General features: G+C 48.6%; 1 protein-coding gene across 4 annotated transcripts in view; it reads right to left on the reverse strand.

Annotated features, from left to right (window-relative positions):
• LOC119846489 (TRPM8 channel-associated factor 2-like) overlaps positions 1–15,745 on the reverse strand; it is a 33,854-nt gene that overhangs the window by 9,145 nt on the left and 8,964 nt on the right. The window contains exons 1-6 of one of the 4 annotated variants that reach the window (XM_038380614.2): positions 14,181–14,354; positions 9,563–9,696; positions 4,631–5,622; positions 3,579–3,673; positions 2,413–2,626; positions 1,149–1,388 (exon numbers count right to left, since the gene is read on the reverse strand). In XM_038380614.2, coding sequence (XP_038236542.1) covers positions 1,149–1,388; positions 2,413–2,626; positions 3,579–3,673; positions 4,631–5,622; positions 9,563–9,660 — 1,639 coding nt within the window. In that variant the 5' untranslated portion in view covers positions 9,661–9,696; positions 14,181–14,354. Of the gene's footprint in view, positions 1–1,148; positions 1,389–2,412; positions 2,627–3,578; positions 3,674–4,630; positions 5,623–9,062; positions 9,697–14,180; positions 14,355–15,745 lie in introns of those variants that run through there. The other 3 variants (XM_043514437.1, XM_038380360.2, XM_038380280.2) reach the window with 3 other exon arrangements.

The raw sequence follows: 15,745 nt of genomic DNA on the forward strand, positions 1-15,745 counted from the left end.
TGTTCAACATCTTAATTAATTACCTGTACGATGGGATGGATTGCACCCTCAGCAAGTTCATGGATGACACTAAACTGGGGGGAGTGGTAGATACGCTGGAGGGTAGGGATAGGATTCAGAGTGACCTAAACAAATTGGAGGATTGGGCTACAAGAAATCTGATGAGATTCAATAAGGACAAGTGCAGAGTCCTGCACTGAAGACGGAAGAATCCCACGTACTGCTACAGGCCAGGAACCAACTGGCTAAGCAGCAGTTCTGCGGAAAAGAACCTGGGGATTACAGTGGACAAGAAGCTGGATAGGCCTCAGCAGTGTGCCCTTGTTACCAAGAAGACTAATGGCATACTGGGCTGCATTAATAGGAGTATTGCCAGCAGATTGAGGGAAGTGATAATTCCCCTCTATTCGGCAGTGGTGAGGCCACATCTGGAGTACTACATCCAGTTTTGGGGCCCCCACTACAGAAAGGATGTGGACAAATTGGAAAGAGTCCAGAGGAGGGCAATGAAAATTATTAGGGGGCTGGGGTACATGATTTATGAGGAGAGGCTGAGGGAACTGGGCTTATTTAGTCTGCAGAAGAGAAGAGTGAGGGGGGATTTGATAGCAGCCTTCAACTACCTGAAGGGGGTTCCAAAGAGGATGGAGCTCGGCTGTTCTCAGTGATGGCAGATGACAGAACAAAGAGCAGTGGTCTCAAGTTGCAGTGGGGGAGGTGTAGGTTGGATATTAGGAAAAACTATTTCACTAGGAGAGTGGTGAAGCACTGGAATGGGTTACCTAGGGAGGTGGTGGAATCTTAGTGGTGAAATCCATCCTTAGAGGTTTTTAAGGCACATCTTGACAAACCCCTGGCTGGGATGATTTAGTTGGGGTTGGTCCTGCTTTGAGCAGGGGGTGGGACTAGATGACCTCCTGAGGTCTCTTCCAACCCTAATCTTCTATGATTCTATGGACACCCTTAAGGACACAGAGAAGCACCATGAGGGACTAGAAACATTCAACTCTATGCGGGTTGCATATTTATTTGACTCATTGCATTTGTCTGAAGTTTCAGTTTAACAAAAAAGCCTTGAATGAATTAAAGTTGCTGCCTAAAGCCCTTCTTTTGGAAACCCTGCTAGGACCATGCGGCCATACACCCACCAGCTGAGATCTGGACGTCTGTTACAATCCTCTCTGGCCTTGGGAACTTCGCTGGTGCTGCTGCCAACTCAGCTATAGCCAGCATGATCTGGTCCCAGAGGGTCAGAAGAGGCTCTGGGTTCTCTATATGGCGGATGCTGTCAGCAGGCACAGTCAGGATAATGTTCTCAGTAGCTAGTTCGGCCCAGGGAGCAGGGTAGTGCCGGATGCTGGCCAGCCACTGGCATTTACAGGTCTCTCCTGTAGCAACATGGAAAACACATTAAATGTACCCCAGTCTCTCAGTTACACTCTCTGAGTGTTGCTGAAAATATGTGACTTCATCATGAATTCCTCTCAGGAATAATAGTAGTTGGCATTTATAGAGCACTTCACATTTTTTAAGTGCTGGATGGGCATTAATAAGTTAATCCTCACAGCATTCCTAGGAACTATCACTGTCCCCCCAGTAGTGTCCACCTGGGGAACTGAGGCACAGAGATTAAGTGACTTGCCCATGGCCACACAATAAGGCTGTGGCGGAGCCAAGGACAGTACTCAAATCTCCAACTTCTCAGCCCATTGCCTTAAGCATTAGATCCTTCCTCATTTCACTGCTGAGACTCCTGTCTATTTATTATGTAAAGATAGGAGATGAGTCCTCCCTCTATACATCCAAACTTAGTCATGCAATTTAAGTACGTTATGGGAAAATCAAGTCCATGGCTTGTGAAAAGTGGGTCCCAAATCCACTTCATTCCTCCCCCCAAAAAAACCAAAGCAAAATCAAATCAATACAGGATGATTCACAGGGACACCTGAGTTGCTGTCCACATTTCTCTAAGTGACTTCTCCTCCACCGAGTGAGATCAGCAGGCATCAAATAGCAACACACTGGTTTTGTTTGGACTGATGGAGGAAAAAGAAATTTCATAAACCAATAAAGCGAAGACTGATGGGAACTGCAGCAAACACATCAAAGGGGCAGTTGTCGATTTCTATTGTAGTGACAGGAAATGGCCACACACGGGCAGCAGAGGAAAAGGGGGAGGATTGAGAAAAGCGCTGGTAGAAATCTTTCAAAAGGGCAATAAAAAGTTGACAGTTTTCAGCAAAAAAGATGGTTACAAAAAAAAAGAAAGAAAACAGTCCCAGTTTGTCATTTTTCTGCCAATTCTGATTTTAACCATTTGGACTCTGGTTATATTTAATGCTGCATATTTTGGCTTGGGTGCCCACACACAGCACGTTGAGAGGGGAAAGGCCCCAAAGGATGAACACTTACCAAGTCTGAAGTAGGGAACCTTGACTGCCCCTTCCACAGTGATGGACACTTTGCCCAGCTGGCTTCCCCCTGGCACGAGGATGTAAATGAGGCCGCCCCAGAGGCAGGAGACTGACTGCTTCTGGCAGCTGACCTGACACTTGCGTATCACCATGGGGGCCCGTTTCAGCTCCTTCGCAGCGGTGAGGTCATCAGAGTGACACCCGATCTGCACCTGGGGAACATAAGGGTGGGAAGAGCAAGGTCAGGCGCTCCAGGCTCCAGATTGCAGTCCCACCTCCACTGTCTGCAGTAGAGCACACACAGCTGCAGGGCACTGACTGCAATCCAGCCCTGTCGCAATTGCTGTCTGACTGCTGCATGTGAAACCAGAGTTCAAAAGCTCAGTGCAGCTCATAACAGGGAAGCTGTAACCCTCACAAAGCCATCTACAGCCCTAGCATTAAGGCTCAGGTCCTCAAAGGTATTTAGGTGGCTTGACTGATTTCAGTGGGAATCTGGCACCTTTGAGGACCTGGGCTGGAATGCCTCCCTCATTAGCACTCTCAGCACAGGGGCCATGGATTGACAGGGCCACAGTGGCTGAACTCCCCCGTACCCTTAGAGGTGTCCCTTGAGAACAAAGAGGAAGCAAACTGGAGAAAGTAAAATGTGTGGGTGAGATGCTGACTCAGCTGTTGCCTCTGGCATCCCTAGTTAGGGAGAAATTCAGTCTCCAGGGCACATTGCACCAGCATCTCAGTCCTGTAAGGTAACACAAGGATGTCTGCAGCTTATTCTTGCACAAGGTCCTGCTTCAGCGTCAGCGGCTGCCTGGTTCCCTCCCCACCTTCCCTTGCTTCCCTGCACTGCTACAATGAAGCAGAGACAGCGTGGTGAGCACATCACCTTGGGGAGCAGTGAGAGCTGTGAAATAATCCAACCAACAAAGCAAAATGGGGAGGCATAGAACAGTCAAGAGAGGGCTGAGGAAATTGTGAGGAATTTTTAAAAACTTAATGGCACGAAACAGCCACAAGGTGGCAGCAGAGGATAAGGAATGAGAAAGGAGCAGGCCTTGGCATAATACAGACTGATTCTTGAGAACGGTTTCAACTCATCTCGCTGATATGGGTACCTCACAAATGTATCCATGTATAAAGGCTAGCCGGGTTAACAGAAATTACCTGCAGACCAGCACTGGTCACCATGCAAGGAAATGTTAACACTGCTGTGTTCCCATCAGGTAGGTAAAGTCCTGTACTCATCCATGCTGTTCCACCTGTAGGGACTCACAGAAGAGAGGTCTGAATACACGGCACTTAGGCTCAGGTCTTCAAAGGCATGCAGGTACCTAATTCCCAGTGAAAATAATGGGAGTTAGGCACCTAAATACCTTGAGGATTGAGGCCTTACTCAGCACTCCTGGCCCCTGCCCATTTCCATGCTTAAATTAATGCAGTTTTGAGTTGCCAGAGTGCGAAGAAAGAATCTGACTTTTTTTCTTGCTCAGAACTCTCAGAATTGGCCTGAGAGACCTGCTGACAATGTGCTGCTTGACTGAAAGCATGAGAAATTTTAGCATAAGGGGCTTTTTTCCCCGAGCCCTAACTAAAGCATGGGTACCTTGACATTTCACTATAGTGAGACTTGTTTCTAGACAGCCACCCTAGGGAGTTGCAAACATCAGCTGCCCAGCAGAGACTGTAAAGATGTGATAAGCAGCTGAGTTCAGAGCTCTTTATACTGCCCAAGCAGAAACCCTCCCTTAACTTGGAGTTAAGGTTGATCAAGTGTATTTCAGCACAATTACTAAGTGCCAGATTGGAGAGCCCCTCCTCGACTGAAGGTCATTGGACTACCTGTGCGAGTAAGTGTGCAACAGTGTGAATAAAGACTCCACATCCAGCCCCAAAAAAAGTCTATCACCAACTAAGCCACCACTCACACCTCTTACATCGTACACTCACAGACTGCAACTCCACAACACTGTCACTTCTAACATGGAACCACTCCCAGCGCACACATGCAGTGCCCCACAGTCACAAGCAAACGTACAAGCTTGACACCAACCCATCTGATTGGCAGAAATAGCCTGTGTTATATGTGTTATTAGCACATGGGGAAGTATGAGTTTTGGTGTGAAAGTGTAATCTCAACAGGGGTGTGTGTGTGTGCGTGACACGTTTTTGATGTAATTCTACATCGAAGGGGAAGGTGGAAAGACTGCTGCTCTCACCTGTATTTGTGCCATCGATTTCCAGGGTGATAGGGCAGCTGGATGGGAGCGTGCAGACCCCATCGGTGGGTTTCTGCACCAGGACAGCACAGTCCGTCATGGTTTGGGACAGCTGTGTTGCCAGGCACAGCAGGGCTGCCTCCTTGGAGTTGCTCTTGATTGGGTTCTTCTTGCTGACCTGCGGGATCCCACCTCTGCGCAGCACTTTGAGCAGGATGCGGTGGAGTGAGGAGTACGCTGGACAGTCTTCAGCTGGGATCCTCAGGAAGGCAGAACAGTCCTGCCCTAGCCTATGCAGCCAGTCTGCCAGGGGGGCTCCAAGTGCCTCCTTCTTTTCCACGTGCCTCTGGAAGAAGGAGAGTGCCTGACGGAAGTGGTAGTGATGGGGAAGCTCCCCCGGGAGCAGCGCTGGGTATTTATCTGCCTTAAGGTTCATGCCCAGGATGCTGATCCCAAAGCGGTTGAGGATTTTGTTGCCAGGGTATCCGGCAACGGCAGCTTGACCTTGATTCTGGGAGGCCCAGTACCAGGCCTGCCCCCCAATCAGCAGCCCTCCCCCCTCCGCCACAAAGGCCTGGATCTTCTCCGCCTCTTGGTCGCTGTGAGAAGGGCAGCAGTAGATGCTCATGTCGCTCGCCAGCGATGAGACCCGATACTTCCGGCCCTCCTGGGACAGCAAGGAACACAGCCCCTTCAGGTGGGCAGCAACCCCAACTAGCCCCTGCCTCCCAGCGTCCAGCCAGCGTACAGCATTGAGCAGGAACCCTGCCAGCTTCGGGGCACACAGCTGGCCCTCATGAGACGCCACCACCACCCGGCCCCGGCCATAGTGCGCTGCAGCAAGGAAGCAGCGGTGGGAGCTGTCCAGGCCGAGCGGGAAGGCCAGTACCCCATGCACCAGCAGGGGGGAGGGCACCCCGCCCATCACTATATCCAGTTCTGACACACCGTTGAGGAGAAGCTCTACATCCTGGCTGAGATTAGCCCCGTGCCTGCAAAATCAAGAGGCATCCCTGTTTAGGCCCAATCCCGACATCCTTTATACAATCACAGAATCATGAGGGATGCTAGGGGCACCCAACAGGCCACCCCTAGCCCATCTCCTCCCCAGCCCACGCTCTTTGGTGCTGCCCCTCACACTGTTATAGGGAGCCTGGTGCCAGGTGGAGTTTTTCTGAACTCCCCAGTTGCTGCAGTCTCAGCCTTCGTTTTTAAAGAGTCCATTTGTAGCCTGCAGAGTTGAGCTTGAAAAACGTGTCCCTGGAGGCTCCGAACCCAGGAGACCAAAGAAAAAGAACCCAACCTTTAGTCTGTGTTTTGGGTTGTTTTAACTCTGATTTCTAAGCCAATCTCCACTGGCCTGACTCATGATTTTTGAACCCCTGGGGTTGGCAAAACTATGAGGCCTAGCATGCCTAAGCCACCTCAGAAATGCATCCTCTAGTCAAGCCTGAAAGATTTGCCAGTGCCTTTTCCTTAACTGTCCCACGGCTATTGCTCAGAAGAGAGGACTGCCTCTGCCTATGTGTGTATATATATAGTCTCAGTGACTCAATCTGAAACAAGTCTCTGATCTCTGTAAAGCATAGCCACCCTTTTCCTATCCGTTAACTTCTGCTTCCCAATGCTCCTATTTCGCTTCACTCATACTTATCATTTTACCCTCTGCTGCCCCTGCATGGCTCTTGCTGTTAAAGTCATGTCGAGTGCTTTCGTTTTATTTCCCCCTTTGCTGTATCCTTTTACCAAACTTAATTTTCCCTTTGTCACTTGTGATGAATCTGCTGCTATTTGAAACGTCTGGATTTTCCACCCAAACAAAAAAACCAACCGCTTGATAGAGTGTGAGAATAAACAACACCCATGTGTCCATAGGGCAGGAATTAAAAACCCTGGGCTCCTCATTTGATTTCTTCTCCCAGCTTCTTTGCCACACGGAACACCAATCCTTGTGGCATGTTGGTGGCCTTAAAGCTCAGTTTTATTTGCTATGGGTGAAATTTACTCCTATGCCGGGAGCCAGAACAAGGTGAATACATCTTTTAAGCCCCACTTAAAGTCTCAAAATAGGGTGAATTCCCCCCTAAGTAAAAATTCCCAAAGCACAATCATCTCCATATAACTTTCCTGAGAGGAAAATCTCACCTCCAATGCCCTTCAGGTGAGAACATGACAACCAATCAGCAACTTGTAATAAGTAACTTAATTACATTAATTTGTAGTTATGTCCTGAGTACCTTTCTGCATCCTACAGCAAAGATTCTCTTTACCTTTGTAGGAAAACAAACCCAGCATCTAAAGAGCAACAAAACCAGTCATGCAGCTGGAAGAGAGAAATGGAGTTTCGTTAACAGTGCTAGGGAAGGGGAAGGGACTGGGGCGACAAAAATCCGTGGGAAAAATTTTCTTACAACAGCTGTGGATTTAACTACATGAAATGAAGTTGCCACATAGTGAAAGCAAAGCAACAGCTGTGGTCATTAAAGACCCCATTGCACTTTGTGTAAGTCAGAAGCCCAGATTCTGAACTGGGCCAGGCACAGCTTGCGAGTGGGGGCAGGAAGAAGATGGCTGGGCACGGCATGGATTCTGGGGCCAGCTGGGAGTTTGTCTGGTTTCTGGTGTGAGCCCAAAGCTTTACACTGATTGTTCTTGGCCTGATGCAGTCTGCTGGGCTCCACCCACAAGATGGCTGCATTTCATGTATTATCACAACACATAAAGGCTCCATCCAACTCCTGCCAGAGCCAATAGGAGACTTCCCACTGACTTCAGTGAGAGGCGACTGGGACTCCGAAAGCATGGTGCGTTATCCAAGTAACATAAGGAATACTCGGTGTGTTTTCTAAAGCACATTCGTTAATTAGAATTTTTTAAATATAGAGGCATAGAAATGAAGGGCTGGAAGGGACCTCCAGGGGTCATCTAGAGGCAGGACCATCTAGACCAGTGATACTTAAACCTCTGTGGTTCAGGAGCCAAATTAGTGATCAACATTACCCAAAACAGCCACAGTAGCATGAATTCATTGTATCACTTACTATAGGACTATTCATATGTACACAGTATGATGGGGAAATATTTGTATATGAATATTATTCTCACAGCAAAGAAGTTAATAACTTCATAAAAGTTTATAACTTAATTGGTTAAAAACATTGTAAAAGCATCCTGATTGGTTAATAACTTAGATTAGTTAATAATTAAATCACAGTGTTGTAATATCATGTGCTGCAAAGAACCTCAGGAGACACATTAAAGAGCCACTTGAGGCTCGCCAGCTGCAGTCTGAGTGTCACTGACCTAGACCATCCCTGACAGGTGTTTGTCCAGCCTGTTCTTAAAAACTTCCAGTGACGGGGATTCCACAACCTCCCTTGGAAGCCTATTCCAGAGCTTAACTATCCTTAGACTTGGAAAGTTGTTTCCTAATATCTAACTGAAATCCCCTTGCTGCAGATTAAATCCATTAATTCTTGTAACTATGTTTTAAATAATACAGTATTTCAATGAACCTGCTGGCTTGCTACTCAGTACCCTCCCCTCACCTTGGCTGAGCAGCAGGGAAAGAGGCTAACCAGTGAAAAACGCTGGGTTACTCAGTTCAGTACTCAGCCAGTAGAGAGTTCCATAATCCCTAGGGGACTGAAGAAAGGAAGAAATGTCCTGAGGGCTGAGAGGACCTGGCTCAGGTGGGATCCAGGGGGACAAGCTGCCCCTGAGAGCTGGGCAGGGGAACAGCTAGTTGCCTGTTGTTGGCAAGGGAGCTGTGGCAGCAGCAGGGGCATCCCAAAGCTGAGGGATGCATTGTGTTCCTCCTCAAACAGCTTAGGGCATGATGAATGCCTCAGACCTAGGGTAACCAGATGTCCCCATTTTATAGGGACAATCCTGATATTTGGGGCTTTGTCTTATATAGGCACCTATTACCCCCAACCCATGTCTCGTTTTTCATACTTGCTATCTGGACACCCTACAGGCCCCACTCTCTGTTCTGCCTGAGGTGCCTGCAAAGTCACACAACCCTGGAGTACACAGCTGAGAAAAGAGCAAGGTCCAAGAATGGCTATTACTGCTCTCCTCATCCTGTGTGCAATAGGCTCCCTGGAGCCTACCAGACAGCCAGTGCTCAGTGCCCACAGACATGACCCGCTCACCCTCATGGCCCTGCTGATATTCTCTCTTGGGTGGGAAGCAGTCATTTCGGATTCCATAGCTTAACCCAGTGCCAAATGACTAGCCAGGACACCTCTTTTTAATTTAGGGTTTGATTAACTAAAGGACCCTCCGATTCCCTGCTGGGATAATGATCTGAACCCCGCCCCTGGATACCTGAAAATGGGGTGTTTCTCCCCTTTCTTGGGAATTTATGTAAATCTCTCCTGGCTGTACTTTACGGAGGCAAAGCCAATAATGGGAAAGTGTTACTCACGGGACGATCAAGGGGATCTTTGGGATCTTTCCTGAGACTTTGAAGATCCCTGACCGCACTGTATTGCCAGTGAAGTACACACCGGCCACGCTTGTCACTCGGTTTCCAGGGAATTCGAACAGCACCTTCTCCACACCGTGTTGACTAGCCCAGTACCAGGCCTGACCTCCGATGAGCAGGCCCCCACCTCCCTTTACAAACTGGACCAGCTCCTCTGCCTGAGCATCGTCATAGGCATCTGTACAGTACACCCCTAGAGAGGCACTGAGCCCCACGCCAGGCTGCACTTTAGTGCTGGACCTTAGGAGCAGCTGAGAGAGGGGATCCAGGCTTCTATGGACTCCGACCTGCACCTCTGGGGAGGGTCGGAGCCAGTCCACAGCGTTCCTAAGGAACCGGGAAAAGTTGGGATTCTTCAGGATTTCCTCGTGAGAAACGACCACCATCCGGCCCTTCCCATAGTGAGAAACAGCGATCAGAACCTGCTTCTCAGGGCTTACCAACACCGGGAATGCAGCATCTCCTGTGAGCAACAGCTCACAAGGAACAAAATCTCCAGTAAAATCCCACTGCCCAACTCCATCCACCAGCAGCTCATAGGTGGCAGCGGTCTTCATCTTCAGTTTCCTTTTATCTGACAGGAAAGAAAAGGATTATTAGGGTGTGGCTCGACTAAAAATTGATTGTCAATGACCATGTTAATTGTCCCACGAGGAGCCCCCAGCAAATGGGCTTTGTTTACAAAAGAGGGTGTCAGCTCTGCAAACACTGGGGGCTGGCTTACAGCAGAAAATTAGATCAACCCTGCTATGTTGCTCAGGGGTATGAAAAATCCACATCCCTGACTAGCATAGTGAAGCTGACTTAAGGTCCCATGAAGACAGCACTAGATTGGGAAGAATTCTTCTGTGAACCTAGCTACCATCTCTCAGGAAGGTGAGACAGGAGAAACTCTTCCATCGGCATAGGTGATATCTATGCTGAAGTGCTACAGCAAAGCAGCTGTGCCGCTGTAGTGTTTCAAGTGTAGACAAGCCCAGGGTATGTGTACACATCATTTTGGAGCCTGTAGCAGCATGCGTCCCAGCCCAGGTTAACAGACTTGGGCTGTGGGGGCTCATATTAGTGCTCTAAAAATAGTTGTGTAGACCAGGGGTGGCCAAACATTTTGGCCCAAGGGCCACATCAGGGTTGCGAAACTGTATGGAGGGCCAGGTAGGGATGGCTGTGCCTCCCCAAACAGCCTGGTCCCCGCCCCCTATCCACCCCGTCCCACTTCCTGCCCCCTGACTGCCCCCCTCAGAACCTCCAACACATCCAACCCCACCCCTGTTCCTTGTCCCCTGACCGCCCCCTCACGGGACTCCCCTTCCCAACTGCCCCTCCAGGACCCCACCCCCATTCAACCCCCCTGCTCCCTGTCCCGATTGCCCCGACCCCTATCCGCTCCCTGGGACTCCCATGCCTATCCAACCCTCCCTGTTCCCCGTCCCCTGACCACCACCACCCCTGAACCTCCGACCCATCCAACCCCCGCTGCTCCTTGTCCCCTGACCGCCTCCTCCCAGGAGCCCCCACCCCAACCACCCCCCAGGACTCCACCCCCTATGCAACCCCCCCCCGCTCCCTGTCCCGACTGCCCTGACCCCTATTCACCCCCCGCCCCCTGACAGGCCCCCCAGGACTCCCTGACCCTTATCCAACCCCCCCGCTCCCCACCCCCTTACCATGCTGCTCAGAGCAGAAGCGGCGGGCCAGAGCGCGGGCGGCGCAGCGAGCTGAGGCTGCGGGGGAGGGGGAACAGCGGGGGAGGGACCAGAGGCTAGCCTCCCCGGCCGGGAGCTCAAGGGCCAGGCAGGACGGTCCCGCAGGCTGGACATGGCCCGCGGGCCGTAGTTTGCCCACCTCTGGTGTAGATAGTGCTTTGAAGTTGCGGCTCAGACTCTGAAGCCTAGGGATGGGGATGGACTTCAGTGCCTAAGTCATGATTTCAAAGTGCTGTCTACACAGCTAATTCTAGAGCACTTGCATCAGCCCTGCTAGCCTGAATCTCTCAGCCCAGGCTGGGACGCTTGCTCCTGAAGGCTCCAAAATGCAGTGTAGACAACCCTCAGGCTCTCCATTGTCTCTTTGCCTTCTCCCTTTCTGCTTCTCCAGCACTTTGTGGACATATCTCCTTTCTCAGTGGCCGGATGAGGGGATTTTTTTGCTCTGTTTGGGGTTTTTTTAAGCTTTGTGTTTGTCATTTAAACACAAAGACATGACAAGAACAGAATCAGTTCTCACCAGAGCAAAATATTCAGACAAGGAAAAAAAACTACTGCCCTAACTAATCCCACTACACATTGGGGAAGAGGTAAAGCAAAAAATGATAAACCCAAGCAGCAATAAAAATTTCCCATTCAGACTTTCATTGTGGTATAGAGAAGTGCCACTAGAGACTGCAATTGCTCTTGATTTTACATGAAAGATGCTCAGATATTACTGGGCTAGGTGGCAGTATAAACCCTGAAGATAGATAAAGAGGTCAAGAGATAGGTTGATCTGCAGTTAAAGAATTAATCCCCAGGAGACATGCTGTGTATTACCTACATGCAATTTAACAAATTTTTCTCTTTTATTAGGCAGTAGAGAATTCAGATAAAATGTTCAAACACAAGGCTCCAAAGTTAGGCACCTAAATAAAAGTCCCCTGATTTTCAGGAGCTGCTGGTCACCCATAAATGCTCCTGAAGTCGATAGGAGTTGTGGCTGTGGTCTGCACCTTTGCATATCGGGACCCTTATTTAAGTGCCTATATTTAGGCACCCAGCCTTGAAAAGATTGGCTGAAATCTTAATCAAAACAACCTCCATCGCTAAGCCAGTACTCCTTCTTACCAGACTGTCCAAACAGCAAAGCTTAGCGGTGGGGTGTTTGTGTCGGTGCCAATCAGCTCCTGCCACTCAGGAGCCCCCAGTGCTGACTCAGTGCAGGGTGAAGGAATGCCTGCGAGAGGAAGAAACCAGCAGGCTTTGGGGCAGGGCTGCCCTCTCCACCGTGTGCTGTCCCAAGCAAACACTGAAGCCACACCCAGCTGGCTTTCACAATCAGCCACTAAACGGTCAGGTAATATTTGGCTGCCCTGAAAGCAAGTCACTCATCTGCTAGCACCAGTTTTGTGTGGAGGAACAGGATCTTCCGTCCGGATTCATTTATCACCTTCTCCCAGGGGCTCAGAAATGGTGTCCCAGCCAACAATCATGGACCTATTAACCCATTGCTTGTCCTTGGATGTGCAAGGAACGTCCTCCATCTTGCCCAACATACTGGAGATTTTGTTGCTGTTCAAAACCTTTTTAAAGTGATTTTAGTAATTGTGAGCAGTACCGATTAATCTTAGGGAAACCATGCCCAATCCAGAGAGTTTAACCATGCTTGCTGGTTTCATTCTGAGCTCCACTTTTGCCACTCTGGGCTTCAATGGGCCCTAAACTAAAAGGTAAACTCCAGAGTTTGAAACCACACGATATGAGAAAAGTTTGACACAAGCTGTGAACTGAAACCAGCAAGTTTTGCACAACTTTAGTTAAGTGATTGGCCCAAGGTCACACAATGAACCAGTATCAGAACTAGGGACTGGAAGGCAACCAAGTAGTCATTATTCTCTGGGCCTGATTGTCTACTCCATCACACCAGTTTTACACTGGTGTAACTTCACAGACAGATTTACACTGGTGTAAGTGAGAGGAGAATCAGGCTCCCTGTCATTTACTCTAAAGACTAAATGGTCAGATTATGTATCCTTATTCAAACTGAGAAATACCCTATGCGCCTATTCATGGAGTAAGGTATTCCTCATTTTGGGGTAAGAGTACCAAAATCTGGCCCTAAATCCTTAGTCTGTACTTCCTCTTGTTTTAAAGTATACAAACTGACATGAAGCCCCTGCTCCTGCCAAGGGATCTGCACACCCAGACTCTTACCCAAAACACTGCATGTCACTGCAGTGTGGACGAGTTGGGAACTGTTTTAATAATAGCTACATTAGCCCACCAATCATAACTTAGATTTCTTGACTTTCATATATGTAAAAATACAATTTTAATATCACATTTGTCTTATCCCCACCCCTTCATTTAAAATGAATACAGGGCTGCAATCTCCATGGGCTCCTAACTAATCTGGCACCTTTTACCAGCAGTATTACAATAATTAATAATTGTACAGCTTCCAAAGATGTGCTGAGTGTCTTGCAGAAGACAAAGAAAGGCTCTGTCCCTACCCCAAAGAGCTTCCAAGTTACAGCTGAGGTCTATATAACACCTAGCACAAAGGGGTTGTGGTCCTTGACTAGAGGTCCTAGGTGCTCCAGTAATACAAATAATAATTAATAATCATGTGACACGAGCTGGGGAGTTCATGGAGTGAGGAAGGGCCAGGGTGACAGCAGTATCATCACCCTCCTGGGGCAACCATCACTAAGAATAGGGGATTCTTTTAACGATGTACCATCGCCATATTTGGGGTCAGGAAGAAATTTTCCTCCAGGGCAGATTGGAAGAGGCCCTGGAGGTTTTTCGCCTTCCTCTGTAGCATGGGGAACGGGTCACTTGCTGGATGATTCTCTGCTTCTTGAAGTCTTTAAACCACGATTTGAGGACTTCAATAGTTCAGACATAGATGAGAGGTTTTTCGCAGGAGTGGGTGAGTGAGATTCTGTGGCCTGCATTGTGCAGGAGGTCAGACTAGATGATCAGAATGGTCCCTTCTGACCTTGGTATCTATGAATCTCATCCAGGTCAGTTCTGCTCTTGGGTAAGAAGAAAGACCCTGAGAGGTGAAAAACATTTGTCTGTCAGCCTGACCATAGGAGTCACCCCAGAGATTGAGAAAACCACAATCACAGAAATGTGAAAGATCTGGTTCACTATTAAATCACACTGAGCATATCCTATCTTACCCCTCCTCAGGCAGTGTAAGATTGTGTCCTAGAGTATTATCCAGTGCTTTGGGCAGGCCAGTTTTAAAACAACCTCTCCCCTTTAGGAGACTAATCCACTAATAAATCTTTCCACAGCCCTTTTCTCCCCTGGTCCTTCACATATATGTAGAAAAAAAATCTCAGTTCCTTCTCACTTACTTGGGTCCCAGCAGGGGGAATCACTCACTCACATACAGAAGTCTCTGCTTCCTGAAATCCAATAGTCAGATTAATGTTTTGGACTCCAGATCCGTCCCAATCAGAGTCCTCTTTACGAGGAAATGAGGGGAATGGAAGAGGAGAGAGTGACGGAGCCAGAGGGGAGGAGTCAGGGGAGGGAATTCCCAGCCTCTCCGGCTGGTGTCAGAATTCCATGAGGGTAGGCTGTCAGTCCGGGAAATCCCACCCCACAAGCATGTCACTTAAAACAGAGGAGGTTTTTCTCCGACTGTTTTGCTTACTTCTCACTCCTCTAGTAAGCCACTGCAACTTCAGAGCTTTTCTCTATTCACTGTGCTGTTGCAGGATTGCTAATAGAAAAGGAGTACTTGTGGCACCTTAGAGACTAACAAAGTCTAAGGTGCCACAAGTACTCCTTTTCTTTTTGCGAATACAGACTAACACGGCTGCTACTCTGAAACCTAGGATTGCTAATGTCTCCTTTTGCAGTCAGCATCATGTTAAAACCAAGCAGTAAAAGTGCACACTCAAAAAAGGCAGCAGAAAGAGGTTTAAAGAGCTTGTTTTGGTGCAAACAAGTTGGTTTTTCTTTTCTTGCTGCTTAAAAGCAACAGCCCTGGTGGCTGCAAACTGCTGATTCATTGGACAGAGGAGTCCAAGAGTAGATCTGTGTTGTGCAGATTCATAGATTTTAAGGTCTGACTTCCTGCAGAATACAGGCCACAGAACTACCCAGTAGCTCCTGTATAGAGCCCAGTAACTTGTAGGACAGAACTTATCTGTTTGGATACTCACAGTGGCATGGTGCAGAGTTAGAATTTCAATTTAGAGATGCAATCAGGGAGGCAGGGATGAATGAGCCTTATGCTTTTGATCCAGTGCAGGCAGAAGAACTAGAAACAGATGAGCTCTCTGTGCAGAGACAGAACAGAGAATACATCGTGCAAAGCGGAAACACTAAATACATCTGAAGGCTTAGGAGGGAAACTTCAGCAGGCAGGAGTGTGTGTGGTGGGGAAAAAGCAGCAGAGGGATGCTGTGTATTTGCGTGGAGGGAGGATGGTGGAATAGAAGGAACCCAGGAGTTTGAGCTCTTGGCCTCTTCTGCTGTAAATACTAGAACTCCCACTGGCTGCAGGAATGGAACAAAAGACTACCAGACCCTTGTTCTAACCACTAGATAATTGTTCCCCACAGCACTCCCCACAGAACCCAGCAGTCCCTGCTCTATCCCAGTGGCAGCAGAATCCAATAGTCCTGATACACTTGCTCCAAACGCTATATTGCTCCAAACACTATCTAGCTCTCCATCACTGTGCTGGGAACAGAATCAAGGAATCCTGACTCCTACTTCCCCCCCCCCCACACACACACACACACCCTGCTCTAATGACGAGATCACACTCCCCAAGGGCTGGGAATAAAACCTCAGATTGGGCCTAGGTAGGTTTGTAAACTCTGTCAGATGGACAGCTGCACCTAAGAGTTTATAAGCTCTGTTGCCACTTATAAGAGGCCCTGTATATGAGCAACCATCCCA

This window comes from Dermochelys coriacea, chromosome 1 (assembly GCF_009764565.3).
Source record: "Dermochelys coriacea isolate rDerCor1 chromosome 1, rDerCor1.pri.v4, whole genome shotgun sequence".
NCBI lineage: Eukaryota > Metazoa > Chordata > Testudines > Dermochelyidae > Dermochelys > Dermochelys coriacea.